Source organism: Narcine bancroftii, chromosome 1, assembly GCF_036971445.1.
Source record: "Narcine bancroftii isolate sNarBan1 chromosome 1, sNarBan1.hap1, whole genome shotgun sequence".
NCBI lineage: Eukaryota > Metazoa > Chordata > Chondrichthyes > Torpediniformes > Narcinidae > Narcine > Narcine bancroftii.
In genome coordinates this window covers 251,736,255-251,763,662 of record NC_091469.1, presented here as the reverse complement: position 1 = coordinate 251,763,662, position 27,408 = coordinate 251,736,255, and the positions used below count along the sequence as shown (strand labels likewise).

Sequence of the window (27,408 nt, the reverse complement as noted above, 5' to 3'; positions counted from 1 at the left end):
TCCATTTACAAAAGCCCCTCCTCCTTTAGTGACCCCAACAAGGGGAGACATTCCAAGCAATGCAGCTGTGTGATGAGAGGCTGTGGCTTGTTCGATGTAAGACAACAAAGTGAACTGGCAGGATTGACTGGAATTTTATTCCCTGCCGTGCCTGGAGTCTCACACACACAGGGAGGTCCATTCCCACCAGACCACAGACCTCACAGATGACGTCAATAGTAAATTGATCCAGTCAGAAGTTCAAGATTCAAGGTTCAAAGTCTATTTCTTTGTCTTGTGCACAATATTTGTTTCCCTTTGACAACCAGCACCCTCTTCCCAGGGCCGATTCCGGAGGATGTCTGTTTAAGATGAGTGGTAAGTTTTTTTCCCCACAGAGAATGGTGGGTGCTGGGGTCTGGGGAGAGACGGATCTGAGGGAGCTGTGGGTGTCTGATGGCGAGGTGGTGTCTGACGGGGAGATGGCCAGACACATGTCTAATGAAGAGACGGTCTGATGGGCAGACAGGTGGGTTGCCTGGGAGGAGCCACCATCCAGGCTTCTCCCCTGTGTTGGGACACTGGGAATCTGGAGCTGGTGTCGGCAGTTTGAGGTGCCGAAGGGTTTCGTTGAAACAATGGTGCGTGTGTGTGAGAGAGGGAGGGATGGCAGGAATTTCAAACCTCTGTGAAATGTTGGCCATTCCATTCCAGCAGCCCCGCATTGTAATTGATCCGGGTGTTGGGAGCAGGGCAGTGCTGGCCGTTCCTGTGACGTATTTGGACCAGAATAGTCGGGAATGCGCAGGAATGTCCTGTGGGTCTGTCGGCGCAAGGCCGTGAGACCAGCCCCAACCTAAGGCAACAGGAGCAGCAGGCGGACGTGTGGAGATGGAGGCCCAAGGCCCAGCGCTAGTGGTCTGCCATGGCCCAGTGCTGCTCTTGCAACCCAGGCAAGGTACACGGCACCTCACTGAAGGGGCTCTGATTGCAACGGGCAGCTTCCAAGGAGGCCAGCAGAGGGAGCAGAGGCTCCCATCGGCAATGAGTAGACAGGCACCTCGGGGAAGGGACAAAAGGGGGGAAGATCACAGCAAATGTGTGTGTGAGTCTGTGTGTTTGAGTGTGTGAGTCTGTATCTGTCTGTGACTGCATGTGTGAGTGTGCATGCATGTATTTATGTGTGTGTGCATGTGTCTGTGTGTGTGTGTGGGTATGTGTGTAAGAGTGGGCATGTGCGATTATGTGAGAGGGGGAGTGTATATCTCTAAACATATGGTGTGTGTGTGTAAATATGTGTTTATGCATGAAACTGGTAACATGTAAGTTTGTGTCTTGCCTCTGGAATTGTTTATGGGTTTATGTGTAAATGTGTGATGTGTGTGTATGTGTATGTCCAGGAGTCTATGTCTATATCATTGTACGTGTGATGGCATCAGTTTGTGGGTATGTGTTGTGTGCGTGTGTGTGTGTGTGTGTGTGTGTGTGTGTGTGTGTGTGTGTGTGTGTGTGTGTGTGTGTGTGTGTGTGTGTATGTGCGCACATGTGGATGTACCCTGAGATGTTATAGAGGACAAACCCCAATAGACAGTGAGTGAGGATCCCTTTATTTAGACCGCTCAACTAAAGAGGGTGCACAGCCATTTCTGGGCTGTTCCCCGGCTAGCCCCACACTGAATGTCCTGCCTGGATTACGCGCTGAGGAGGTACGATCCTTTCAGACCAGTCAGAAGGTGAATATTTTAGAAGGTGTATGCCTGGAGAGGGGTGCAGGAGTATAACAGGGAGTACTATGGTTCCCTTCGAAGATGTAGAGGTGGGGCAAGAGTTTCAGTGTCTATGTCCAGCTACTGAGGAGGTTGCCACACAACAAAGTGGGACAGCCACAGAGCTATCCCACCCCCCACCTCTGCTATTGGCTGGGTATTTTTGAGCCAAGCTTCTAAAGTGTCTGCATTCCATTCCGAAATATTATCAGTAACGGCCTCACACGTGGTGTCAGCTGGAGGCGGGCTCCCACGGCAACAGACATTCCTGTAGCAGGGGCAGCTCTGGTTCAGGCAGAGTCTAGCTTTCTTCCTTTCAGGGCTGTGGGACTTACCCTGGCCCAAGAACACATCTTGGGCAAGCGCAACCTATGGTCAATGTCTTAATTTCCTCCTCACGGTCAAAGTATCTTCATCTTCCTATGGTCAATGTGCCTTCATCTCCTTCCCAAGGTTGATGATGTGTCTTTATCTCCTCTCCACGGTCAATGTGTTTTCATCTCCTCTACACAGTTGATGTGTCTTCATCTCCTCCCCACAGTCAATGTATCTTCATCTCCACTCCATGGTGCTGTATCTTCATCTCCTCCCCATGTTCGATATATCTTAATTTCCACTCCATGGTCAATGTATAGTCGATGAGTCTTCATCTCTTCCCCACAATTGATGTGTCTTCATCCCCTCCCCATGGTTGATGAGTCATCATCTCCTTCCCACAGTCAATGAGTCATCATCTCCTCCCCATGGTTGATGAATCATCATCTCCACCCCACAGTTGATGCCTTCATCTCTTCCCCACGGTTGATGTGTCTTCATCTCCTTTCAATGGCCGATGAGTCTTCATCTCCTCCCCACAATCAATATGTCTTCTCCTCCCATAGTCAATGAGTCATCATCTCCACCCCATAGTTGATGCCTCCATTTCTTCCCCACGGTTGATGTGTCTTCATCTCCACCCCATGGTCAATGTGTCTTCATCTCCTCCCCATGGCTGATATTATCTTCATCTCCTTTCAATGGTTGATGTGTCTTTATCTCCTCCCCACAGTCGATGTGTCTTCATCTCCACCCCATGGTCAATGTATCTTCATCTCCTCCCCACAGTCGATGGGTCTTCATCTCCTTCCAACAGTCAATGAGTCTTCATCTCCTCCCCATGGTTGATATGTCTTCATCTCCTCCCCACGGTCGATGTGTCTTCATGTTCTCCCCACAGTTGATGTGTCTTCATCTCTTCCCACAGTCAATGTATTTTCATCTCCTCCTCATGGTCGATGTGTCTTTATCTCCTTCCAATGGTCGATGGGTCATCATCTCCACCCTACAGTCAATGTCTTCATCTACTCCCAATGGTTAATATGTTTTCATCTCCACCCCATGGTCAATGTATCTTCATTTCCTCCCTATGGTCAATGTGTCTTCATCTCCTCCCCATATCCATATGTCTTCATCTCTTCCTCATGGTCGATGAGTCTTCATCTCCTTCCCATGGTCGATGTGTCTTTATCTCCTCCCTACAGTTAATGTGTCTTCATCTCCACCCACAGTCGATGAGTCTTCATTTCCTTCCCATAGTTGATATGTCTTCATCTCCACTCCATAGTTGATGCCCTTTTATTATTAAGACAAACAAGTAAAGGTGGGGGGGGGGGGGGTTTAACTACAGATCATGGATCATATCATAGAATAACATGATCACATCAGGGAAGTATAAAATATCTTTTATAAGGGAATTTTATGTGTATTATTTGTTTAATTTGGTATTCAATATTATTTTTGGAATTATTTTTTAAAATTATTATAATTATAGAATTTGATATCCTGAATGAAGTAAGTTATGTAATAATCACGGTTATGCTTCTAATTTCCAATTGATGTGTCATATGTATATGATATGATTTGATTTTTGTTATCATTAGTTTACTTTGTGTGAAGGGTTTTTGTTAAACTCAAACAAAATATTTTAAAAAGAAAGAAAGGCAATCACTGTTCCCACAAGTCTGAATGGAGGAAGTATGTTTAACGCAATCAACCCACAACATTTGTCTGATCACCCTTGTGCACACCTTTAGTCAACGGCTTCAGTGTGTTGACTACAGCTCTGTGCAGAGATGCTGCTCTCTGCCATCACCTTGGAACGAAATGACCCTGATGGGTTCCAAACAAGGGCGATGAGAGGATGATGAGGTTGATCTGATTGGAGGACACACTGGCAGGCTTGTATTGTAAGGATAGGCTGGGACTTTTCCCTCAGGAGACTGAGGGTGGGGGGTGGGGGGGCAGACCTTATGGAGGTTTATGAAACTGTGAGGGACATGGACAAGGTGAATAGTCAGTGTCTTTTTTCTTTTCCCTGAAGAGGGGAATCTAAAACTGTGCACAATTCTGATCGCCACATTACAGGAAGTATGTGGAGGCTTTGGGAAAGGTCCAAGTTTGCCAGGAAGTTGCCTGGTTTAGAGGGTATGAGCAATTGGGAGAGGTTAGACAAAGTTGGGTTATTTTATCTGGAGTGTCGAAGGTTGAGGGGACACCTGATAGAGCAGGGGTGTCAAACTCAAATTCACAGAGGGCCAAAATTAAAAACTTGGACTAAGTCGAGGGCCGAACTAAATATTTATTGAAAATTTTTAACAACATCTGCATGTTTTCTCTTCTTTCAACATATGTAATGTTAAACTTTAGGATATAACTTTAGGAGGATAATGTTACAGGTCAGGAGTAGGTAGCTCAAGTTCACCCTTTGCTTGACCTGAGGGAAACATATTTGGTCCCTGTGGGATGTAGTCAGCATTCACAGGCTGTGTCCATTTTGGCCTGCATCAGGACTCAGCATTTCTTGCTCACTCCTCAGGCTCTATTCACCCTCGACCCACCATCCCTCTACCTGACCAGTCCTTTACCCAACCTCTACTCACCCCTCACTCCACTCGCTCTGCCTCTACCCACCCCATCCTATACACGCCCCTCTACTGCCTCTCCCCTCAACCTGTTCCTCTCTCTACCCTTCTCTCACCCTTTAATCACCCCTCCCCTACTCGCCCTGCCCCTCCCCTTTTACCTCTTCCCTATCCACCCCTCCTTCTACTCATCCCTCCCTCTAACTGCCCCTCGCACCACCATAACTTCCCCTGCCCATTACTCAGCCCACCCCTGCTTACCCACCCACTCAGGCCCAACGCGCTGCCAATCAGCCTTTGCGGACAGCCACCATCTCTCTCTTCACGTGCAGGGCCGAACCAGCCGTCCCTGGGGTCCGCGCGGGTGCAAGTGCTGAAGGCCGTGGTGACCGGGAGAAGTGCACTCGCGCTGTGGAAGGGCCGTCCGGTGCCAGTCGCGTGGGGCTCGCGCTGCCCGGGGGCCGTGCACAGCCTGCCATGCCCGTCGCGCCGACAGGAAATCCGCCGCACCGCTCGACAGGTGGGAGAAGTGACTGGTTGTGCGGGGAGCCTTCCAACCGGCTTGCCGGCTGATGACATCGACAGACTTCTCGTGTTACAATTTCTCGTGTTACAATGGGGAAGGATGTGCAATGAAGGGGGAGGATGGTGGGGGTGACATTACCAAAAAACAGCATCGGCTCTCGCTGCAGGGCGGGCCACCTCTAATACATTTTTGAAATGATCTTGCGGGGCCAAATATAATTATATCGCAGGCCAAATTTGGCCCGCGGGCTAGAGTTTGACATGTGTGTGATAGAGTGGATAAAATAATTTGAGCGATTGATAGGGTGGACGGTCAGAATCTTCCCCAGGATAAAAACTCCACAACAGAGGACATGTGTTTAAGGTGAAGGGGAGGAAGTTTAAGGGAGATGTAGGGAGTAAACATTTTACACAGAGAGTAGTGGGTTCCTGGAGCAGGGTTGGGAGCAGGGACAACAGTCATGTTTAATGGGCTGTTAGACACATGAATATGAAGGGGAGGGAGGGATATCAAGCAGCAGAGTTTTCATTTGAATTGGTCATCGTGTTGGGCACAGGTATTGTAGGGAGAAGGGCCTGATCCTGTACTGTTCTGTGTAAAGACAATGCAGTGTAAATTCCCTCTGCAGAGTCCAATCCCACATTCTCAGGGCTAGTAGAGGAAACCTTCACTGTGCCTGTGCCCTTCAACACTGAACATACACACACACATACATTCAGCATGATGTTAACACAGGTAGTCGTCGGGAGGGTTAACCACATGGCAGATCAGTGGGCAGCTGGAGTTAGGTGACGCAGGGCCGGGAAGGAGGAGGGCTGATGGGTGTTCTTTCTCTTTCCCTTTCTGCTGCTCTATCGTTGTATCTGCTGGTGAAACTGCAGACAATTTTCAGGAGCCCCGGTCAATCCTCATCCCGAATCTTTGTAACAGCACAGCTTACCACCCAATAAAGAATACATTCACTCGTTTCCTTCAGCCACCATGAAGTCGACTTTCTTTTTATTATTCACTAGACACAACTCCCCATACACCACCCAGCTAAACCCCTCTGACCTTCTCACTGGCTCAACGCCACACAGGTGATCCTGACCCTCTCACTCTCATTCTCCTGCATCTGAGATCCATCACCCATTTACTGACGCTTAACACACCCACGCATACGTGATAATTCCCCCCACGCGTCACCTCGCTTACGTCATCAATGGCGGCAGCACCGGTCCAGATGAAGGTAAGTAGTGACCGCAGCATAACACAGCCAAGTCTTGGCGGCACTCCCACTCATCTCAGCAGTGCCCCCACTCCACACACTAAAAAAATCCACCTGTAGGGTTAACCATAGTCATGTTCCTCTTTGAAGGGCTCAAGTCCATTCAGGGGTACTTTTTCAGATAAGGACTTTCTGAAGTAAGGTTTTAATCACAGAAATGCCAAATAAATAAAAAATCCACATACCAAATTCATGGCAATCTGAGCCCTCTGGTGCTGATGCTTAGATGTGATAGAACAAGGGGTAAAAAAGGGGGAGGAGTTCCTCTGCTTGTTAAGGAGGACATTACTGCCGTGAGGTGGCAGGATGGTTTGGAGGGATCGTCCAGTGAGGCTGTTTGGGTGGAATTGAGGGGTGGAGGAGGCATGAGGGTACCAATAGGAGTGTATTATAGACCACCAAATGGGCCAAGAAAATTGGAAGAACAAATTTGTAAGGAGATAGCATATCTGTGTAATAAACATAAGGTAGTGATCATGGGAGATTTTAATTTCCCTCACATTGATTGGGATACCCATACAGTAAGAGGGCTGGATGGGGTAGAGTTTGTCAAATGTGTACAAGATAGTTTTCTTAATCAATACGTAGAGGAACCAACTCGGGATGGTGTAATACTGGATCTCCTATTAGGGAACGAAATAGGTCAGGTGTCTGAGGTTAATTGGGTCTAGTGATCACAACTCTATTAGTTTTAGGGAAGAGCAAAGAAGGGCCTAAAGTTGAGGTTCAGGATGGGAGAAAAGCAAATTTCGAAGGAATAAGAATGGATTCGGGGAGTATTGAGTGGGACCTGATTTTTTTCAGGAAAGGATGTAAATGAAAAATGGAGAATATTCAAAGAAGACATTTTGAGAGTACAGAGTAGATATGTCCCAGTGAGGATCAAAGGAAAGGATGGAAGTCATAGGGAGGCTTGGTTTTCGAGGAATATTAGAAATTTGGTTAGGAGAAAAAGGGAGGTGTACAAGAGGTATAAACAGCAGGGTGATGAGGAATTGAAAGAGGACTACAAGGAGTGTAGAAAAAATCTTAAGAAAGAAATTAGAAAGGCCAAAAAGAGGCACGAAGAGGCTTTGGCAGGCAGAGTAAGAATAAATCCAAAGGGTTTCTATAGGTACATTAAAAGTAAAAGATTAGTGAGGGATAGAATTGGACCCCTTGTAGATAGGGAGGGTAGGGTATGTGAAAAGTCAGATGAGATGGGGGAAATTTTAAATGATTTATTTTCCTCGGTAATCACTAGGGAAAAAAATATTGTACCATTTGAAGTAAAGAAAAATAGTGGGGAGGTCATGAATCAAATAAGGATAACCGAGGAGGTAGTGATGGCAGTGTTAAAAAAGTTCTGCGGGATGGCATTTACAAATATTTGGAAGAACAGGGATTGATAGGTAGTAGTCAGCATGGTTTTGTCATGGGTAGATCATGCTTAACAAACCTTTAAGAGTTTTTCGAGGGGGTTAGGAAAAAGATTGATGAAGGGAAGGCTGTGTATGGATTTAGACTTTAGTAAAGCTTTTGACAAAGTTCCCCACAGGAGGTTAGGAAAAAAGGTGGAGGCATTAGGTATAAATAAGGAGGTAGTGAAATGGATTCAGCAGTGGTTGGATGGGAGGAGTCAGAGAGTACTGGTAGAAAATTGTTTGTCAAATTGGAGGCCGGTAACTAGTGGAGTTCCTCAGGGATTAGTGGTTATATTGCAGGCGCCTCAGATTGGTTATATTGCAAGCTCACACCAAGACACAAGAGAAACTTGTCCGTGAACTACTCTTTGCAGATGATGCCGCTTTAGTTGCCCATTCAGAGCCAGCTCTTCAGCGCTTGACGTCCTGCTTTGCGGAAACTGCCAAAATGTTTGGCCTGGAAGTCAGCCTGAAGAAAACTGAGGTCCTCCATCAGCCAGCTCCCCACCATGACTACCAGCCCCCCCACATCTCCATCGGGCACACAAAACTCAAAACGGTCAACCAGTTTACCTATCTCGGCTGCACCATTTCATCAGATGCAAGGATCGACAATGAGATAGACAACAGACTCGCCAAGGCAAATAGCGCCTTTGGAAGACTACACAAAAGAGTCTGGAAAAACAACCAACTGAAAAACCTCACAAAGATAAGCGTATACAGAGCCGTTGTCATACCCACACTCCTATTGGGCTCCGAATCATGGGTCCTCTACCGGCACCACCTACGGCTCCTAGAACGCTTCCACCAGCGTTGTCTCCGCTCCATCCTCAACATCCATTGGAGCGCTCACACCCCTAACGTCGAGGTACTCGAGATGGCAGAGGTCGACAGCATCGAGTCCACGCTGCTGAAGATCCAGCTGCGCTGGATGGGTCACGTCTCCAGAATGGAGGACCATCGCCTTCCCAAGATCGTATTATATGGCGAGCTCTCCACTGGCCACCGTGACAGAGGTGCACCAAAGAAAAGGTACAAGGACTGCCTAAAGAAATCTCTTGGTGCCTGCCACATTGACCACCGCCAGTGGGCTGATAACGCCTCAAACCGTGCATCTTGGCGCCTCACAGTTTGGCGGGCAGAAGCCTCCTTTGAAGAAGACCGCAGAGCCCACCTCACTGACAAAAGGCAAAGGAGGAAAAACCCAACACCCAACCCCAACCAACCAATTTTCCCTTGCAACCGCTGCAATCGTGTCTGCCTGTCCCGCATCGGACTGGTCAGCCACAAACGAGCCTGCAGCTGACGTGGACTTTTTACCCCCTCCATAAATCTTCGTCCGCGAAGCCAAGCCAAAGAGAAGAGTGGTTATATATATTAACAATCTGGAAGAAAGGTTGATGAATTAGATAAGTAAGTTTGCAGATGATACAAGGATTGGTGGTATTGTGGACAGTGAGGAAGATTACTGTAGCTTAAAAAGAGTTATAGGAAAGCTAGAGGAGTGGGCTGAGAAATGGCTGATGGAATTTAATACAGATAAGTGTGAAGTGTTGCATTTTGGAAAGGCAAATCTAAATAGGTCATACACATTGAATGGTAGACAACTGAGGAGGGCAGAGCAACAAAGGGATTTAGGAGTTATGGTAAATAGTACCCTCAAAGTTGATACTCAGGTAGATTGAGTGGTGAAGAAGGCATTTGGAATGTTGGCCTTCATAAATCGGAGTATTGAATTCAAGAGTTGGGATGTTATGATGAAATTGTACAACACATTGGTGAGGCCAAGTTTGGAATACTGTGTGCAGTTTTGGTCACCAAATTATAGGAAGGATATAAACAAAATAGAGAGAGTGCAGAGAAGGTTCACGAGAATGTTGACAGGATGTCAGGGTTTGAGTTACAGAGAAAGGTTGAGCAGTCTTGGGCTTTTTTCTCTGGAGTGTAGAAGATTGAGGGGGGATTTGATGGAGGTGTTCAAGATTTTAAAAGGGACAGAGAGAGTCAACGTGGATAGGCTTTTTCAATTAAGAGTGGGGGATATTCAAACCAGAGGCCATGGTTTGAGATTGCAGGGGGAAGATTATAAGGGGAACATGAGGGGAAATTTGTTCACACAAAGGGTGGTTGGGATATGGAATAAGCTTCCGGCAGAGGTGGTTGAAGCAAGGATGTTATTTACATTTAAGGAAAGACTGGATAATTACATGGAGGGGAGAGGATTGGAGAGGTATGGACCAGGTGCTGGTCAGTGGGACTAGGAGGGTGGGGATTTGTTCCGGCATGGACTAGTTCTGGCCTGTTCTGTGCTGTATATGGTTATATGGGACGGGGAACATAGAACCTAGAAATCTACAGCACAGTACAGGGGATGTACACAGATACAGAGGGGGGGGGGTGTACACAGATACTGGGGGGTGTACACTGATACTGAGGGAGATGTACGCTGATACAGAAGGGAGTGTACACAGATACAGAGGGGGTATACACAGATACTGAGGGGTGTACACTGATACAGAGGGGGTGTACGCTGATACTGAGGGGGGTGCACATTGATAGAGAGGGAGGTGTACCCAGATACAGAGGGAGTGTACATTGATACAGGGGGGAGTACACAGATAATGAAGAGGTGTACACTGAAACAGAGGGGGTGTACACTGCTATAGAGGGAGGTGTACACTGATACTGAGTGGGTGTGCACTGATACTGGGGGGTGCACACTGCTATAGAGGGAGGTGCACACTGATACTGAGGGAGGGGTAAAACTGATACTGAGGGGGTGTACACTGCTATAGAGGGAGGTGTACACTGATTCTGAGTGGGTGTGCACTGATACTGGGAGGTGCACACTGCTATAGAGGGAGGTGCACACTGATACTGAGGGAGGGGTAAAACTGATACTGGGGGGTGTACACTGCTATAGAGGGAGGTGTACACTGATTCTGAGTGGGTGTGCACTGATACTGGGGGGTGCACACTGCTATAGAGGGACGTGTACACTGATACTGAGTGGGTGTGCACTGATACTGGGGGGTGCACACTGCTATAGAGGGAGGTGTACACTGATACTGAGTGGGTGTGCACTGATACTGGGGGGTGTACACTGAAACAGAGGAAGGTGCACACTGATACTGAGGGAGGGGTAAAACTGATACTGAGGGAATGTACATTGCTATAGAGGGAGGTGTACACTGATACTGAGCGGGTGTACATTGATACTGAGTGGGTGTGCACTGATACTGGGGGGTGTACACTGAAACAGAGGAAGGTGCACACTGATACTGAGGGAGGGGTAAAACTGATACTGAGGGAATGTACATTGCTATAGAGGGAGGTGTACACTGATACTGAGCGGGTGTACATTGATACTGAGTGGGTGTGCACTGATACTGGGGGGTGTACACTGAAACAGAGGAAGGTGCACACTGATACTGAGGGAGGGGTAAAACTGATACTGAGGGAATGTACATTGCTATAGAGGGAGGTGTACACTGATACAGAGCGGGTGTACATTGATACTGAGTGGGTGTACGCGGTGTACGCTGATACAGGGGGGTGTACTGATACATAGGGAGTTGTACACTGATACTGGGTGGTGTACACTGATACAGAGGGAGGTGTAGACTGATACTGAAGGGGGTGTACATTGATATAGAGGGAGGTGTGCACTGATACTAAGTGGGTGTGCACTGATACTGAGGGAGGGGTAAAACTGATACTGGGGTGTGTACACTGATACTGAGGGGGAGGGTGTACACTGATACTGAAGGGGGTGGATACTGATACCAAGAGACTGAGGCGTGTGGAAATTGAGATACTGAAGGAATTATGCACCTCTGTGAACTGAAGCAGCAGTTGTGTTTGTTTATAAAATTCACAATCTTGTAGATATTAAGCTTACTGCTACCCTGTGAATTTGCTGGTAAAACTCTTCCCCTTTTCCTGAACCCTCTGATGGAGGAGTTGCATCTCTCCGCTCTTCTTGCTGCATGCACCCCACTCACATCTATGTCCTCGTAATCTCTGATCCGCGCCTCTCGCTGCCCTCCGCCCGTGGACCTGATCTGCCCCGCTCTCTCTCTCTCTCTTTCCTGCCTGGTGAGAGCCCCGATCGCTGCCTCCACTCCCACCCTGGATCTGGGCGCAGGGACGGAGCTCAGTCCGCCCTGGCCTCTGCCAGAGACCCCCCTCCTGCACATTGCGTTGGGCCCCCAGTCTTCCCGGAGAGGTCTGGTTTATCGAGCTGCCTCCGGCAATTGCCGTCCTTCACCGCACTTGAATCAACTTGTCCTTGAGAGACGAAGTGATGCTTTGTGTGAGGCACAGTGGGCGAGCCTTGTGGCTGGTGCGGGAGGGGCTGATGCCGGAGGGTGGGGGAGACACATCCTTCTCCCGATGCGTGCTGGAATCTGGTAGCGGGATGGGGCGATGTGAGCGAGTAAAGTGGATGCGCTGCAGAATTGCGGGGGGGGGGGGGGGGGGTGGGGGGGGTGGAGTGGGAAACAGAGCTCTCTCTATTTCTCTCTGCAGGAGCCTGCAGCTTGCTCTCTGGTTGGCCGCGAGAGAGCCGACATGGAAGCTTTGATTGGACAGGAGCAGATGACTGTGTGTGTGTGTGTGTGTGTGTGTGTGTGTGTGTGTGTGTGTGTGTGTGTGTGTGTGAGAGAGAGAGAGAGAGAGAGAGAGAGAGCTGTCCAGGGTGCTGGTTGGGGAAGGGGCTCAGTGCACAGCCCAGCCAGTTGGCGCGGTGGCTTGGATGAATGTGAGACCCCTCTCAACGCTGCAGGGAAGGCTCCTCCCGCGCTAGGACAGCGGATCCCCGGGCAGGAGGGAGCTGACCGGCCGGGAGTGAGAGCAGAACTCCGGACAGAGCCGCGCCATGTCTAAGGATCCCACTCCCACAAGGAACTGGCCGGCGTGAGGGGTGAGGGGGAGTCGGGGGTGGTGGAGGGGTCGAGCCCTCGCTGCAGCCCACGCACCCCTACCCCTTCAACAGGGAGTCCCGTACCGGGATCCTGCCTTTCATGAGGACATTCACAGCGTCTTTTGAGGATGAACGGATCGGAGAGCGACGAGTCCCCCTACCACCGCAGCCCGTCTCTGGACAGTAAAGACTCCGCAGGCCCTCAGCGGGGGTTCCGCCGCTACAGCAGTGTGTATGGTGGACAGTTTGGTGCTAACTCCTCCTTCTTTGGGATGAACACAAACCCCGGCCCCAAAGGCAGCAAGTCGGAGTACAGGACGCCCAAGGGAAGTAAATACATGGTCTTTTATCTGGATCTCTCCTTTATCTTCCTTTTAGAGCTGAAGCGATGTAACATGACCCACAACTGCTTGTTGGGCCTCAAGTATCTCATGTTCGTCTTTAACCTTCTCTTCTGGGTAAGTGCAACCTCTTCCCTACTGATTGCTTGTACGTTGTCCAGACCTTTCATCAAGATGAAGAACTTGAGTAATTTGGAGAGCTTCATTTTCCTGGAGAATAGGGACCTTGCAGATGGTTATAAAACTATGAGGGGCATGGATAAGATGAATGCTCAGTCTTTCCGCTGGGGCAGGTGAGCCTGGAACGAGTGGGGTTGGGATTTAAGGTGAGAGATTTAAGAGGGTCCTGAGAGTTAAGTTTTTCACTCAGAGGGTGTCTGTACCTGGAAGGAGCTGCCAGACCAAATTGTAGAAGATGTTCAGATGACATGTGGACAGGTTCGTAGATCATGGGGGTTTGAAGGATGTAGACAAAATGCAGACAAATGCGACTAGCCCAGAATGCCAATGGGTTAGCATGGCCTAGTTGGGCCAACGGGCCTGTTCCATGCTCAATGATTATGAAAGAGGTCCAGCTCAGTCATCAAACATCCATTCATGAGAATCCCACTCATTCTCCTGTCAACGTCTCCTCCCCAGATCCCACCCCTCACCCACAGTAGACAATTAGCTCATTGGCCTGTGATTCTTGGGGATGTGGAAGGAAACTGGAGCATCTGGGGGCAGGATGAACCCATGTGGCTATGGGGAGAGCTTGCAAACTCCACTCTGGGAGTGCCAGAAGTAGGAATCAAACCTGGGGAAATCCCACACAGTCACAGACAGCGCATGTGAGAGAGCAGGTCTACTCACTGAACCATCCTATTCCATCCCTTGTGTATCCCCCTGCCTTGTGTTCTCCCCCCACTGCGTGCTCCTTTACCATGTATTCCTCACTGTGTGTTCCTCCCGCCATGTGTTCCCCCGGCTGTGTGTTTGAGCTGGTGCCCCAGGAACATCACTAAGTGAGTTTGACTTCCCCTGATGAAGGGTTCTGACCTGAACTGTTAATCACTCTTTCTCTCCCACTGTCGCTGCTTGATCTGCCAAGTTCCTCCAGCAGATTCTGTTTGATTTCAGGTTGCAACATCTGCAGATCTGAGTGTCTCCTAAATGTTTCTTCCACTGTAAAAAAATAGGAAACCCACCCTCCTGCACCTGCACCCTACACTCATTCCCTGCCCCAACCCCAATGGGGATCCACTCCCTCTATTTAAGAAGTGTTACTGGGACCATGCAGTCCTATCCAGGGCAATGCAAGCTCCTCTCAGCCCCACCTCCTCAGCACAAGACCTATTTTGGATGTGGAGGGGATGTTTCCTACGGTAGGGGGAGTCTGGGACCAGAGGGCATAGCCTCAGCATACAAAGACATTCCTTTTAGAACAGATTGAAATGGAATTTCTTTACCCAGAGGGTGGTGATTTTGTGGAATTCATTGTGAGGACTAGAGTGGAGGTTGAATCATTGCATAGGTTTCTATAGAGCCACAATATTACCTTGAACTCAATCCCTGGCTAATGAAGGTCAGCACATCATACACCTTAACCATCTTATCAACTTGCACGGCAACTTTGAGGGATCTATGGACCTAGCCTCTGTCCACACTGTTTAAAAAATCTTCCCGGTGACCACTTCCTCAAGTTCACACTTATGTACAGGATTAAACTCCACTCCTCTTCTACTTCTCCACCCAACTTTGCATCCTGTCTCCATCCTGTGGTAACCTATGACAACCTTCTTTGGTTTCTACAACACCTCCAACCTTTGTATATCCCTGTTCCAGTCAGATGACTGTGTACAAATCTACCACAGGTCATAGAGACCAGGAATAGTAGGTCTCAGATAAGGCACCAGGAAAAGTGTTTGATCCTTGTTACATTCAAGTTCATTTGTCCTCCAATTCTACAAGTACAACCTGACCAAACAGCGTTCTCTGGTTCACGGTGCATGAATGCAAATACATCTATAGACCGCTACAGACAAATTATATAAATATACAGCACACATATACACAGATTAAAACAAATATTCTTAATAAATAGTAGAGTCACAGAGAGTTGTTCAGCAGTCATTTGGCTGTCTCACTGCCTGTGGTAAGAAGCTGTTCCTCAGCCTGGTGATTCTGGCACTGATACTTCCTGACGAGACTGGCTGGAAGATGCTGTGTGGGGGTGGTAGGGCTCCTCCCTGATTTTGAGAACCCTCCATAAACAACAATCCTGGTAAATCCAATTGATGGGGATGGGGAAGGGGGAGGGCGACCCCAGTGATCCTCTCTGTCGCTTTTATGGTCCTGTGGATTGACCTTTGATCTGATGCTCTACAATAGCCGCACCCACATTGTGATGCAGCCGGCCAGGACGCTCGCGATAAGAGCTCCTGGCGATAGTTGACAGAATGATGGCCAATAACCTTACCTGCCTCAGGCTTCTAAGGAAGTAGCGTGCTGCGCCTTCCTGATAAGTGAGATACATGCTGCCTGCATGTATCTATGAGCCATTAAACCTGTCCTGCTGGCCCCTGTTGCCTTGAATAAATATTGCACACTTGATGAAAAGGCTCCTTGCTTGAGGCAAGGCAAGCTGGGATGTCAGTACCTCTCCCTAAGACAGGGCCCAGCCAATTAATTCCCATCCTACCAATCCTGTCCAACCTGCTGACACCTCCCCTGCATGTCCCCAAGCCTTGCTCTCAGCAGTAATTAGGATGAGTGCTCCTTTAAACCAGCCTCCTTGGGCAGCACAGTTCGCATGATGCTATTACAGCACCAGCCATCCTAGGTCGAATCCTGCACCTTCTGGAAAGAGTTTGCACATTCTGTCTGTGACCTGCATGAGTTTTCCCCGGATGCTCCGGTTTCCTCCCACCCTCCAAATAAATGTATGGGGTTACAGGTTAATTGGATGTAATTGGGCAGCATGGGTTTCAATGCCCGGAGTCAGATTCAATTGCTTTGCAAATCATTTTTATTTTAATTTTTAAAAAAGATTCGGCAAGAAATGTAATTAAAGAGGGAGGTGTGCAAATCCTGCCTGCAGCCAGGAGACTGATCGCTAAAACTCTGTCATCCATCCTGAGCCCTTGTCTGTTCTTTAATTTTTCTTCCATTTGTCATTCAGAAGAGCAACATCATGACAAATATTTTATTTTAACCATTGAGCTTTCATTCAAATAGGAATCACTTTATTGCCTGGGTTGAATAAAAAAAGATTAATCAGGCATCTTGTATTTACATGAAGGTTGGTAGTGGTGTGAACAGTCTGGAGGGTTGCCAGAGGTGACAGAGGGATGTTGTTTTTAATTTTTTGATTTTGAAAGCATAAATTTAGGCAACACTACACTTTCTTACAACACTTATGTATAACAAACTGAGTCCGTTTTCCCCTCCCCTCCCCCCCCATGCCCCAAATAGAACCAAGAATAAAGTTATTTAAATGACACAAATACCAGTGAGATCGATGACCCTTGCAAAAAACTGAACCCCCCCCCCCCGATACGTAAATAAAAAGAAGTAAGGGATTTTTAAAAAATGAGAGCCCGTTATCTGCGCCTTGTCCCACTTCGTAGATCCCAATCGTTTCTGTGCTGGGATGGATTATTTCATTTCCTTTATTCTGAAGGGGTGAATTACATCTGTGTACCTATATGTTTCAGATAAGGTTGCCACACTCTACCGAATGTGTCATATTTCCTCCTTAAATTATATGTGATCTTCTCCAGTGGAATGCAATTCTGCATTTCCGTACTCCATCGTATAGTATTTAGCTGGGAGTCGGACTTCCACGTGACCGCTATGCACTTCCTGGCTCCCGCCAAGGTGACCTTCACAAGCTGAATTTGGTAATTGGACAGTCTAAAACTCACATCCCCAATATCTCCCAGAAGGTACATGTTACAGAGGAATATTGATAGGATACAGAGCTGGGCTAAGATGTGGCAGATGGAGTTTAACCCAGAGAGGTGTGAAGTGGTTCATTTGGGTAGGTCAAATTTGAAGGCAGAACACAATGTTAATGGAAGGGCTCTGAGCAGTGTGGATGAACAGAGAACGGGTGCTCCTTGTTCATCGGATGCTGCACAGTTTGATAATGCTGTTAACGAGGCACATGGTGTGTTGGCTTTTATTAACTGAGGCATTTTAGTTCAAGAGCCAGGAGGTAATATTTTAAAATTTAAATGTAGACATGCAGCATGGTAACAGGCCCTTTCAGCTCACGAGCTCGCACTGCCCAAATACCCCAATTAACCTACAACACCTGTACATTTTGAAGGCTGGGAGAAAACGGGAGCACCTGTAGGAAACATATGCAGATGTGGGGAGAATGTACAATCTCCTCACAGACAGCACCGGATTTGTTCCCAGGTCGCTGGCACTGTACTAGTGCTGCACTAATCACTACCCACAATCTTGCAGCTATAAGTGACCTTGGTTAGTCCCCACTTGTAATATTGTGTTCATTTCTGGTCATCTCACTCCACGAAGAATGTGATGCTATAGAGAGGATGCAGAGGAAATTTACAAGGATGCTGCCTAGATTGGAGAGGAAATTTACAAGGATGCTGCCTGGATTGGAGAGCGCATCTTATAGGTTAAGAGAACTTGGTCTTTTCTCTATGAAGCGATGGAGGTGACCTGATAGAGGTGTATAAGATGATGAGAGGCATTCAAATTCAAGTTTATTGTTATCTGATTGTACACAGACATGTACAACCCAATGAAAAAGGGTATCTCTGGACCACTGCACCCTACACACAAACCCCACACATATACAGAGCGATCCAAAATAAATATATATAAACATAACTTACGGGTTTCTAGAATTGTTCAACAGTCTCACTGCCTGCAGGAAGAAGCTGTTTCCCAGTCTGGTTTTTATACTCCTGTACCTTTTCCTTGAAGGTTATGTCACAAATATACTGCGGGCTGGATGGTAAGGGTCCCTGATGATTCTCTGAGCCCTCTTTTAGCATCATTCCCTATAGATGCCATTGATAGAGGGAAGGGAGACCCAAGTGATCTCCTCACCAGTTTTAAACCATACTGAGCTCCGATCTGATGTTTCACAGCTACCATACCACACTATGATGCAGCCAGCCAGAGCACTCTATTGTGCTCCTGAAGAACGTTATTAGGATGGTGGCTGGTAATCTTTCCCCCCACAACACTGCTGTGCCTCCCTTGACTAACGAGGAGGTATCGTGGGTCAAGGATAAGTCGTTCTTTAAATGGATGCCATGGAACTTTGTCCACTTTTTCTACAACGGAGCCATTGATAATGTAGTGGGGGGTGGATGGCCAGTGGTCTTTTCCCAGGCCTGAAATAGCTAACATAAAAGGGCATAGTTTCAAGGTGCTTTGGAGTAAGTACAGGGGCAGATGTATGAGGTAAAGTTTTTACCCAGAGAGTGGTGGGGGCATGGAATATGGTGCTGGCGACAGCAGTGGAGGCAGGGACAATGAGATTTTTTAAAAGATGATGAGACAGGTACATGGAGATGAGAAAAATACAGTAAGGAAATTCTATGCCATTGTTAGAGTGGGTTAAGTAAAAACACAATGTTGGAGAAATTCAGTTGGTCAAACAGTGTACTTTATATAGCAAAGATTAAGATACAGAACCAGCATCTTGGGCTTGAGCCAGTCGGCACAGCACTGTGGGGTGAAGGGTCTGTACAGTGCTGTAGATTTCTCCGATCTGAATTTTTCAGTAAGACTAATGTGCAAACGTGCCAAGGTCGCTCCACATTAGATTTAGCTGCCTCTGTTTTTTTTTCTTTTTTTAAAAAAATTTTTATTTTTCACACCATAAACCACATTGACCATGATACATACATTTTCCTTTTCAAATATATACAGTGCCATTTTATACCCCCCTCCCTCCTCCCATCCCACCCTCCCTACCTCCCCCCCCATCCATTTAAAGTACAAAATCTAAGATACATTAAACCAGTCAAACAATGTTGTCATTCAATAAAAATAAACAAAAAATTCCACTGAGTCAATTCTTTTCATTTCCTTCTTTCGTTAATTTAGGTAGTGAATGTCCCCGGTAGGTTTTCTCTATTGTGTTTCATGTAAGGCTCCCATATTTGTTCAAATATTTCAATATTATTTCTTAAACTATATGTTATTTTTTCTAATGGAATACATTTATTCATTTCTATATACCATTGTTGTATTTTCAAATTATCTTCCAATTTCCAGGTTGACATAATACATTTTTTTGCTACGGCTAGAGCTATCTTAACAAATCTTTTTTGTGCACCATCCAAATCAATTCCAAATTCTTTGTTTTTTATGTTACTTAGGAGGAAGATCTCTGGATTTTTTGGTATATTGTTTTCTGTAATTTTATTTAATATTTGGTTTAGATCTTCCCAAAATTTTTTACTTTCTCACATGTCCAGATTGCATGAATTGTTGTTCCCATTTCGTTTTTACATCGAAAACATCTGTCAGATACTGTTGAGTCCCATTTATTTAACTTTTGAGGTGTAATGTATAGCCTGTGTATCCAGTTATATTGTATCATATGTAACCTCGTATTTATTGTATTTCTCATCGTTCCAGAACATAACTTCTCCCATGTTTCCTTTATTATCTTTATATTTAAATCTTGTTCCCATTTTTGTTTAGTTTTACCATTTGTTTCCTCATTCTCCTTTTCTTGCAGTTTAATTTCCATATTTGTTATAAATCTTTTGATTATCATTGTATCTGTAATCACATATTCAAAGTTACTTCCCTCTGGTAACCTCAGACTGCTTCCTAATTTGTCCTTCAAGTAGGATCTCAATTGGTAATATGCCAGCACTGTATCTTGAGTTATATTGTATTTATCTTTTATTTGTTCAAAGGATAATAATCTATTTCCTGAAAAACAATTTTCTATTCTTTTGATCCCTTTTTTCTCCCATTCTCTAAAGGAAAGGTTATCTATTGTAAAAGGGAGTAACTTATTTTGCGTCAATATTAGTTTTGGTAATTGGTAATTTGTTTTATTCCTTTCTACATGAATCTTTTTCCAAATATTGAGTAGATGATGTAATACTGGAGAACTCCTATGTTGTACCAATTTTTCATCCCATTTATATAATATGTGTTCAGGTATCTTTTCCCCTATTTTATCTAATTCTAATTTAGTCCAATCTGGCTTTTCCCTTGTTTGATAAAAATCTGATAGGTATCTTAATTGTGCGGCTCTATAATAATTTTTAAAGTTTGGCAGTTATAAGCCTCCTTGTTTATACCATTCTGTTAATTTATCTAGTGCTAATCTCGGTTTCCCCCCTTTCCATAAAAATTTTCTTATTATTTTCTTTAACTCCTTGAAGAATTTCTCTGTCAAGTGTATTGGCAATGCCAGAAATAGGTATAATATCCTTGGGAAAATGTTCATTTTAATACAATTTATCCTTCCTATTAGTGTTAATGGTAAATCTTTCCAATGCTCTAAATCGTCCTGTAATTTTTTTCATTAGTGGATAATAATTGAGTTTATATAGATGGCCGAGATTTTTATTTATTTGTATACCTAGATTTCTTATTGCTTGTATTTGCCATCTGAATGGTGATTCCTTCTTTAATTTTGAGAAATCCGCATTATTCATTGGCATTGCTTCACTTTTATTTACGTTAATCTTGTAACCCGACACTTCTCCATATTCCTTCAATTTCTTATATAATTCTTTTATTGATAGTTCTGGTTCTGTTAAGTATACTATAACATCATCCGCAAATAAACTGATTTTATATTCCTTGTCTTTTATTTTTATCCCTTTTATATTATTTTCTGTTCTTATCAATTCTGCTAGTGGTTCTATAGCTAATGCGAACAATAAGGGTGATAGTGGGCATCCCTGCCGTGTTGACCTGCTTAAGTTAAATTGCTTTGATATATATCCATTTACTGTCACTTTCGCCAATGGCCCCTTATATAATGCTTTAATCCAATTAATATACTTCTCTGGTAAACTGAATTTTTGCAATACTTTGAATAAATAATTCCATTCTACTCTGTCAAAGGCCTTCTCTGCGTCTAAAGCAACTGCTACTGTTGGCGCTTTACTCCCTTCTACTGCATGAATTAAGTTAATAAATTTACAAATATTGTCTATTGTGCGTCTTTTTTTAATAAATCCAGTTTGGTCTAGATTTACCATTTTAGGTACATACTCTGCTAATCTGTTTGCTAATAGTTTAGCTATTATTTTATATTCTGTGTTAAGTAATGATAATGGTCTATATGACGCTGGTGCGAGTGGATCGTTCCCTTGCTTTAGTATTATTGTAATTATTGCTGTTTTACATGAATCTGGTAAGCTTTGTGTTTTATCAATCTGGTTGATTACTTCCAGGAGGGGAGGAATTAATAAATCTTTAAATGTTTTATAGAATTCTATTGGGAATCCATCCTCTCCTGGTGTTTTATTATTTGGTAATTTTTTTATTATCTCTTGTATTTCTACTATTTCAAATGGTTCTGTTAATTTATTTTGTTCCTCTATTTGTAATTTTGGTAGTTCAATTTTAGTTAAAAATTCATCTATTTTCCCTTCTTTCCCTTCGTTTTCAGTTTGGTATAATTGTTCATAGAATTCTCTAAAGTTTTCCTTGATCTCTGTTGGATTATATGTGATTTGTTTGTCTTTTTTCCTTGATGCCAATACCATTTTCTTAGCTTGTTCTGTCTTAAGCTGCCATGCTAGAATTTTGTGCGTTTTTTCCCATAGTTCATAATATTTCTGTTTTGTCTTCATTATGTTCTTCTCCACCTTATATGTTTGTAGTGTTTCATATTTTATTTTTTTATCTGCCAATTCTCTTCTTTTAGTTGTATCTTCCTTCATTGCTAATTCTTTTTTCTACATTTACTATTTCCCTTTCCAACTGCTCTGTTTCCTGATTGTAGTCCTTCTTCTACTTGGTTACATAACTTATTATTTGCCCTCTAATGAACGCTTTCATTGCATCCCATAGTATAAACTTATCTTTCACTGATTCCGTATTTATTTCAAAATACATTTTAATTTGTCTTTCAATAAATTCTCTAAAATCCTGCCTTTTGAGTAACATGGAGTTTAATCTCCATCTATACATTCTTGGAGGGATGTCCTCTAACTTTATTGTCAATATTAAGGTTGAATGGTCTGATAATATTCTAGCTTTATATTCTGTTTTTCTTACTCTAACTTGCATACGAGCTGATAACAGAAATAGGTCTATTTTTGAGTATGTTTTATGTCTACCCGAGTAATATGAATATTCCTTTTCATTTGGGTGTTGTTTCCTCCATATATCCAAAAGTTGCATTTCTTCCATCGATTTAATTATAAATTTGGTTACTTTGTTCTTTCTGTTAATTTTTTTCCAAGTTTTGTCCATATTTGAATCCAAATTCAGGTTGAAATCCCCTCCTATTAATATGTTCCCTTGCGTATCTGCTATCTTCAAAAAAATATCTTGCATAAACTTTTTATCTTCTTCGTTAGGTGAATATACATTGAGTAGATTCCAAAACTCCGAATATATCTGACATTTTATCATTACATATCTCCCTGCTGGATCTATTATTTCCTCTTCTATTTTAATTGGCACATTTTTACTAATTAATATAGCTACTCCTCTTGCTTTTGAATTATACGACGCTGCTCTTACATGTCCTACCCAATCTCTCTTTAATTTCTTGTGCTCCAATTCAGTTAAATGTGTTTCTTGCACAAATGCTATATCAATTTTTTCTTTTTTCAGTAAATTTAGCGGTTTCTTCCTTTTAATTTGGTTATGTATTCCGTTAATATTTAAAGTCATATAGTTCAGCATAGCCATTTCAAACTTTGTTTATCTTCCCTTTCCGTTTCTCCATCATCACCTTTCCTTCTTATCCATTTCTGCTTTCTTGTTTTGAACACTTTATAAGACAACATTTCTAAAACATCAAACATTTTCCTTATTCTCCTATTTAAAACTTCTTTAACCCCATTCACCCCTCCCCCTCCTGAGTTGCCTTTATCCCTTGTCGGGCAACCACATCTCCCCTCTCCATTTGGATTTGCGAATTCACTTGCAAACGTCAACTGATTTTGCAGTGACTGTAACTCCTCCCCACCCAGCCCCCCTCAGAAAATATTTCAATTTTCATATGTAACAAAGGTCACTCTTTTAATTCCCTCCTTATTCCCTCTATTCCCTTTCCCTCCCTTATTAATTCTTGTCTATACTCTATATATTTTCCTCTAAATACGGATACATTCATGTATACACACTATATATATACACACATATACCCCTTTACACACATACATATAGTTCGTGGTCATTTTTACTCTCATTACATGTCTTCATCTTTCTGCTTGTTTTGTAGTTGTTCTGCAAATTTCCTTGCTTCCTCTGGATCCGAGAATAGTCTGTTTTGTTGCCCTGGAATAACTAAATTTTTTTGACCTTTATATTCCAGTGGCTTTTTGTCTTCTCTTACTTTCTTCGTTGCTTTCTCCAATATATTTTCTCTTGTTGTATATCTTAAGAATTTTACTAAAATGGATCTTGGTTTTTGCTGCGGTTGTGGTTTCGGGGCTAAAGTTCTATGTGCCCTCTCTATTTCCATTTCTTCCTGTAATTCTGGTCTTCCTAGGACCCTGGGGATCCAATCTTTTATAAATTCTCTCATATTCTTGCCTTCTTCATCTTCCTTAAGGCCCACTATCTTTATATTATTTCTTCTATTATAGTTTTCTATTATATCTATCTTCTGAGCTAACAGCTCTTGTGCCTCTTTAACTTTTTTATTAGATTCTTCTAATTTCTCTTTTAATTCCTCTACTTCCATTTCTGCAATTATTTCTCGTTCTTCCACATTATCCACTCTTTTTCCTATCTCTGATATGACCATTTCTATTTTATTCATTTTTTCTTCTGCATTCTTAATTCTTCTTTTTATCTCATTCAATTCTTGTAATTGCCATTCTTTCACTGATTCCATCTATTCTTTAAAAAAAGATACATCCATTGTCTTGCCTTTCTCTTCTTCTTCCATTTCTTTCTGTTCTTCTTCTTCTTCTTCCTCTGGGTTGACCATCTGTTGTTCCCTTGTTTTCTTTTTACCCTCTTCTTTCTTGTTGTCATTATTTTCTGTGTTCTGCACCTGCTACTGTGCAGCGGGTGTCTCTCTCAGGTGTGGAGATCGACTCCGCAGCTGTTCCCCCCTCCCGTCAGTGTGTTTTTTTTCATGCGCGGTTGCGCACTTTTACTCGGCTCGGTGAGCCATTTTTGTAGTCCCGAGCCCGGGACTTCCACTGACCTGAGGGAGCGGGCTTCTCTCTCTGCGGCGGGCCTCTTCGGACAGGTAAGGCCTTCACCTTCTTCTTCCGACATTCTTTCTTCCTCTTTTCTTCCTGTTGTTTTCGACTTTTCTCTCTTCGCTGCCATTTTCTTCTCACCTTTACTTTCACTTTATTATAAATTTTAATCTTGTACCTTTGTGCTTTGTGTGTTTATTTAAAACTTTTCCGGAGAGGGCTGGAATTCCCTGACCGGCCACTACTCCATCACGTGACTCCTCATCTGCCTCTGTTGAGGCCAAATACATTAACTAATTAGGTAAACATTGCTTTGTACAATTGCCTAAAACAATGGTTCTCAACTTTTTCCTTTCCACTTACAAACCACTTTAATCAATCCCTATGCCATCGGTGCTCTTTGATTAGTAAGGGGTTGCTTAAGGTGGGATGCGAGTGGGAAGGGAAGGTTGAGAATCACTGCTCAATTGTTACTGAAATATTTTGCTTGAGAAAACTTGTCATTGGCACTTTGGAGTTATGAAACCGTGTACATAACGAGTCAATTAGGGATGATTAAAATGGTGATTTTCAAACTTTTTCTTTCCACCCACATACAAGCAATCCCATACTAATCACAGAGCACCTATGGCATAGGAATTACTTAAAGTGGGTGGAAAGATAAAGCTTGAGAACCACTGGCCCTAAACAATGGTGTTTTGCCAGCTTGACTGTGGAGATGAGGGGGTTAGCCTACGAGGAGAGATTGAGGCACATGGGACTGTCCTCGGAGAAATTCAGAAGGCTAAGAGAGGATCTTCTGGAAGCATTGAAAATTATGAAAGGGACAGATAAGATAGAGGCAGGGAGGATGTGTCTGCTGGCTTGTGAGACTCTAACCAGGGAGTATATTTAGGACAGAGATGAGGAGGAACTGCTTCTCTCAGAGGGTATTAACCCGTGGAGTTCTCTGTCCAAGGAAGCTGCCTCATTCAATGTAATTAAGATAATACAGTATTTAGATTTTTAAATAGTCAGGGAATTAAAGGTTATGGGGTACAGGCAGGTTGGTGGAGCTGAGTCTGCTGTCAGATCACTCGGAAGCCAGATGGCTGACTCCAGTGTCTGATAACTACGTATAATTTCCCCCCCCCACCGACCCCAGAGAAGTGTGCCTGATGTGAACAGCCTTGGCTGAAGCCCGCATCAGATTCCTCTGCCCGTCCCCCCATCCCAGTGACATGGAGTGACTGTCATTCGCATGTCCTGAGTAGCGGTGGGGAAAAATACCACTGGGACCAGGATTCATGACCGAAAAATTGAGGGAGGTTATGGAATCGAATCCTCTGGGTCCAGGCAGAACATGGGGGAAGGAAGCTGCCAGTTAAGGATAACAGGCTTGTATATTATCAAGTAAGTTGGAGCGAGAGATAAAATAGCTGCTCCTCACCTCAATTTATCTTCAATACAGTGAATTTGAAACCCCACATCTCTGTGGAATCCCTGTGAAGTTGATCAGCCCCTCAGTTGTCTTGGTGGGAGCTCTGAGAAGTATTGATTTAATGCTGTGGTTATTTATATCCAACACCAGTCAAAGCTCCACCGTTATCCCTGCCCATCTCATGTTCAAATTATATTGCATTACATCTGTACAAAGTGAAGGAAGGAAGTTTAGGGGAGACATCAGGGGTATGTTTTTTTTTAACAGAGAGAGTTGTGGGTGCCTGGAATGGGTGCCAGGAGTGGTAATGGAGGCTGGATCAATAAGGAAATATAAGAGACTCTTAGACAGGCACCTGGATGAAAGAAAAATAGAGGGTTATGAGGTAAGGAGGGTTGTATGGGTCAGCACAACATCATGGGCCGAAGGGCATATACTGTGCTTTGGTGTTCTATCATCTGACTGTACATATACAGTAAGAAGAAACAGCATTTTTCCAGACCACACACACCACATAATCTTTTTCTCTTTGGCTTGGCTTCGCGAACGAAGATTTATGGAGGGGTAATGTCCACGTCAGCTGCAGGCTCATTTATGGGTGAAAAGTCCGATGCGGGACAGGCAGACACGGTTTCAGCGGTTGCAAGGGAAAATTGGTTGGTTGGGGTTGGGTGTTGGGTTTTTCCTCCTTTGTCTTTTGTCAGTGAGGTGGGCTCTGCGGTCTTCTTCAAAGGAGGTTGCTGCCCGCCGAACTGTGAGGTGCCAAGATGCACGGTTTGAGGCGATATCAGCCCACTGGCGGTGGTCAATGTGGCAGGCACCAAGAGACTTCTTTAGGCAGTCCTTGTACCTCTTCTTTGGTGCACCTCTGTCTCGGTGGCCAGTGGAGAGCTCGCCATATAACACGATCTTGGGAAGGCGATGGTCCTCCATTCTGGAGACGTGACCTACCCAGCGCAGTTGGATCTTCAGCAGTGTCGATTCGATGCTGTCGGCCTCTGCCAGCTCGAGTACTTCGATGTTGGTGATGAAGTCACTCCAATGAATGTTGAGGATGGAGTGGAGACAACGCTGGTGGAAGCGTTCTAGGAGCCGTAGGTGATGCTGGTAGAGGACCCATGATTCGGAGCCGAACAGGAGTGTGGGTATGACAATGGCTCTGAATACGCTAATCTTTGTGAGGTTTTTCAGTTGGTTGTTTTTCCAGACTCTTTTGTGTAGTCTTCCAAAGGCGCTATTTGCCTTGGCGAGTCTGTTGTCTATCTCGTTGTTGATCCTTGCATCCGATGAAATGGTGCAGCCGAGATAGATAAACTGGTTGACCGTTTTGAGTTTTGTGTGCCCGATGGAGATGTGGGGGGGCTGGTTGTCATGGTGGGGAGCTGGCTGATGGAGGACCTCAGTTTTCTTCAGGCTGTCTTCCAGGCCAAACATTTTGGCAGTTTCCACAAATCAGGACGTCAAGCGCTGAAGAGCTGGTTCTGAATGGGCAACTAAAGCGGCATCGTCTGCAAAGAGTAGTTCACGGACAAGTTGCTCTTGT

At 44.6% G+C, this 27,408-nt stretch overlaps 1 protein-coding gene across 3 annotated transcripts in view; it reads left to right on the top strand.

Moving 5' to 3' along the window:
- The first annotated feature begins 281 nt into the window (after positions 1–281).
- Positions 282–27,408, top strand: part of tspan4a (tetraspanin 4a) — a 67,797-nt gene continuing 40,670 nt past the window's right edge. Inside the window, exons 1-2 of one of the 3 annotated variants that reach the window (XM_069895112.1) lie at positions 282–357; positions 13,144–13,223. In XM_069895112.1, coding sequence (XP_069751213.1) covers positions 351–357; positions 13,144–13,223 — 87 coding nt within the window. In that variant the 5' untranslated portion in view covers positions 282–350. Of the gene's footprint in view, positions 358–4,982; positions 5,166–12,893; positions 13,224–27,408 lie in introns of those variants that run through there. The other 2 variants (XM_069895102.1, XM_069895093.1) reach the window with 2 other exon arrangements.